The sequence below is a fragment of the Verticillium nonalfalfae genome, assembly GCF_003724135.2.
Source record: "Verticillium nonalfalfae strain VnAa140/NRRL 66861 chromosome Unknown scaffold_190, whole genome shotgun sequence".
Taxonomy (NCBI): Eukaryota; Fungi; Ascomycota; class Sordariomycetes; order Glomerellales; family Plectosphaerellaceae; genus Verticillium; species Verticillium nonalfalfae.
The window spans coordinates 41766-45213 of record NW_021167415.1 but is presented as its reverse complement, the minus strand read 5'-3'; the positions used below and the strand labels follow the sequence as shown (position 1 = coordinate 45213).

The 3448-nt window shown below is 57.6% G+C and overlaps 1 protein-coding gene across 1 annotated transcript; it reads left to right on the top strand.

The window, feature by feature from the left end:
• Positions 1–42: 42 nt before the first annotated feature.
• D7B24_003301 (uncharacterized protein) lies at positions 43–3448 on the top strand (the record flags this gene model as incomplete). The annotated part of the gene is made up of 7 exons (XM_028637493.1): positions 43–673; positions 722–856; positions 911–993; positions 1042–1145; positions 1201–1485; positions 1535–1628; positions 1691–3448. The coding sequence occupies 7 exons, from the start codon at positions 43–45 to the stop codon at positions 3446–3448; spliced, it is 3090 nt and encodes a 1029-aa protein (XP_028490747.1).

The window sequence follows — 3448 nt, the reverse complement described above, 5'->3', positions numbered from 1 at the left end:
TTCCTATCACCGCCCCCCCCCCCCCCCTCTTTCATATTCTCGATGACAAAGTCACATCACCGAGAGATATCCGTTGTCCAAGCCGGTCACTTCACCGCGCCGCCCACCATTATGGAGAGCATCGTTCCCGCGGCGCCCTGCTGCCCTCCTCTGTCCTTCACACATGGCCCACGAGCCGCGCCCCGGTTCTCAACAGTCACGCAAGCTTTCTTTCATCATGCACGCGTTCAACCTGACGTTGTTGCGGCGCGCGATCTTTCCGCCCAGCCCGAACGTCAGATTACGTACCGAGATCTGGCCCAGCGCAGCGCGCGACTTACACATCGGCTCCGCCAGCTTGGAGTCGGTCCAGGCGATCGGGTGCCCCTGGTCGTCAAAAGGGGTGTTGATATGCTGGTCGGCATCATGTCAATCCTTACGTGTGGCGCCCAATACGTGCCACTCGACGGTGGCGTCGTGCCAGACTCGACCCTGCGTTTCGTTCTAGAACAAACGGGTGGACGCACTGTCTTGGTCCTGCGGTCCACCCAGCACCGCCTGGCTGGGTCCGGTGTCAGCAACGTCATCGCCATTGACGGGGACGACGCTCCGGAGGCGGACGACTATGAAAAGTCCACAACGCCACAAGACCTGGCCACGTCTGACTCTGGATGCTATGTCATCTATACCTCAGGTATGTCTTCGCCCCTTTCGCTTACGGAAAAGTATCTGACAGATCTAGGCACAACGGGAACGCCCAAGGGAGTTGACGTTACTCACCGGAATGTCACAAATCTAGTGTGCCTGTCACCAGGAGGACTGGATATTGGGTCCGGCACACGCGTTGGTCAGATCCTGAACATCAGCTTCGATATGGGTACGTAGCGGTGCTTCCATCCCGTAGCAACCTTGACTAACCCCACCTTTACAGCTGCTTGGGAGATGCTCGGTTGTCTCTGTAACGGTGGTACTCTGATCCTGCGCGGTTCGAACTGGGTGCAAGCCCTCCAACAAGTGAGTGACGTCGACGGAGAGGGGTGAGCGTAGCTGACCAGGATTTAGATGGATGTTCTTATCTGCACGCCCAGCATACTCGCCAAGTATGATCCCCGCGATTACCCAAGTATCCGGGTTGTCGCTACTGCAGGGGAGCCGAGTTCTCAAAGGTATGCTCGATATCCCATCTCCATGTCTCGCTTAATCATGCTGATCTTCCCGAAGGCTGGCCGACACGTGGGCGACGCATGGCCGATATTACAACTGCTGCGGCCCGACCGAGACCACCATCGTCAACACGATGCATGCACACGTCCCCGGGCAGCCTCTTTCGATCGGCAGACCCACGCCCAATAACAATGTCTACCTGCTCGACGAGGATGGCACCCCTGTCGGGGTCGGCGAGGCGGGTATCATGTGGGCGGGTGGCCTTGGCGTCTCGCGCGGCTACGTCAAGTTGCCGGAGAAGACGGCCGAGAAGTATAAGCGCGACCCCTTTGTGAACGACGGGTGAGTCTGTCTGGTGGTCGACTAAGTGACACTGCTGACTTGACCGCAGGTCCATGATGTACAACACTGGGGATCTCTGCCGCTGGGCGGCCGACGGATCGGTGGATATCCTGGGCCGTGTGGATGACCAGGTCAAGATCAAGGTAAGACACGTCGTCTGCTCTTCACTTCACCCAGTCGACTCGGTCATCTGACTTCCTCTTAGGGCTTCCGTGTCGAGCTTGATGGCGTGACGTCGTCCATGAACACGTTCTGCGAGGTCGACAGAGCGGCCGCCCTTCTGATCGACGAAGAGATCCATGGCTTCGTGACGCCCAAACACTGCAACCTTGATGCACTGAAGGAACACATCAAGGGTCGTCAACCCTACTACGCCATTCCTACCAAATTCCACCGTCTTGCAACTCTCCCTCTGACTTCCAACGGCAAGATTGACAAGAAGGCTCTGCGGTCCTTCGCTATCACGCCTGAAGACGACGCATCCACCATATGTGAGAGCGCCTCAGGCAAGTCCATCCGCTCCAAGGTCACCGCAGTGGAGAAGGCGAGGTCCATTTCGTCCACGTCGAGTGTCACAGAAGTCAACTCGGTCTTGTCGGCCTCCGACATCCCAGTCCCAGACGAAAAGGGCCACCTGGACGAAGACGTGCCCTCCAAGACGCACCGCAAGCCATTCCGCAACCTGCGCAACCGCCTGCTCATCGTCTACCGCCGCCTATTCACGCTTGTTGGTCTTTTCAATATTGCTGCCGTTATTGCGCTTGTGTTGGCAGGGCCAACGCAAGAATGGATCGGTATCATCACATCCATCAACCTCGCCACCGCCGTTCTTGTCCGCCAAGAATTCGTCATCAACGCCCTTTACACAATCACCTGCAACGTGCCGAAATCGTGGCCGCTGTGTATCAGGTCTCGGTGTGCCAAGATCTACCACCTCGGTGGAGTCCACGCAGGAGCCGCTGTGTGTGCAGGCTTGTGGCTTCTTGCTTCCAACATCAGCGACACGGTGTGTATGTTCTCTCAATGTTCTGGCTGGGGCAGGCAGTCGCTGGCCACCAAGATCATCTCATGGATGCTGTCTGCTCTGTTCATGGTCATGTTTGTCCTGGCATACCCCTCCATCAGGAAGACACACCACAACCTCTTCGAAAAGACGCACCGCTTCGTGGGATGGACCATGCTTGGCCTCTTCTGGGCACAGATTGTTCTGAAAACCAATGATGACAAGGCCACCGACCTGTCGCTTGGCGATGCTTGTGTCCGGTCGCCCGCCTTCTGGCTGCTCACCGTCGCGACCTTGAGCATTGCATCATCCTGGTTCTTCCTCCGCAAGGTCCCAGTCGATGCCGAAGTCTTGTCAAATCACGCCATCCGCCTGCACTTTGACTACACAGTGCCCGTCAACGGCTCGTTCACACGCATCTCCCATCGACCTCTTCTCGAATGGCACTCCTTTGCCACCATTCCCGCCCCGGAGCCCGTCGATGGTCGACCCAAGGGCTACTCTCTCGTCGTCTCCAACGCTGGCGATTGGACGCGAGCTTGTATTGAGAAGCCTCCAACGCACATGTGGGTGCGCGGTGTCCCCACTTGCGGCGTCATGCGCATCGCGACGCTCTTCAACCGCGTCGTGGTCATCGCCACAGGATCCGGGATCGGTCCTGTGCTTGGTCACATCCAGAATCCTTCGTGCGCCACGCAACTCATCTGGTCTACGAAAGAGCCTGAGAAGACCTTTGGTGACGGTCTTTTGCACACAATCAAGGGCAAGATCCCCGATGCTGTCATCCACGACACCAAAAAGCTCGGCCGCCCCGACCTCGTCAAGATGGGCTACAATCTGGCCAAAAGCTTCGACGCTGAGGCTGTGATCATCATCGCCAACGAGAAGATCACCAAGAAGGTCGTGTATGGCCTCGAAACGCGGGGCGTGCCGGCCTATGGCGCCATCTGGGACAGCTGA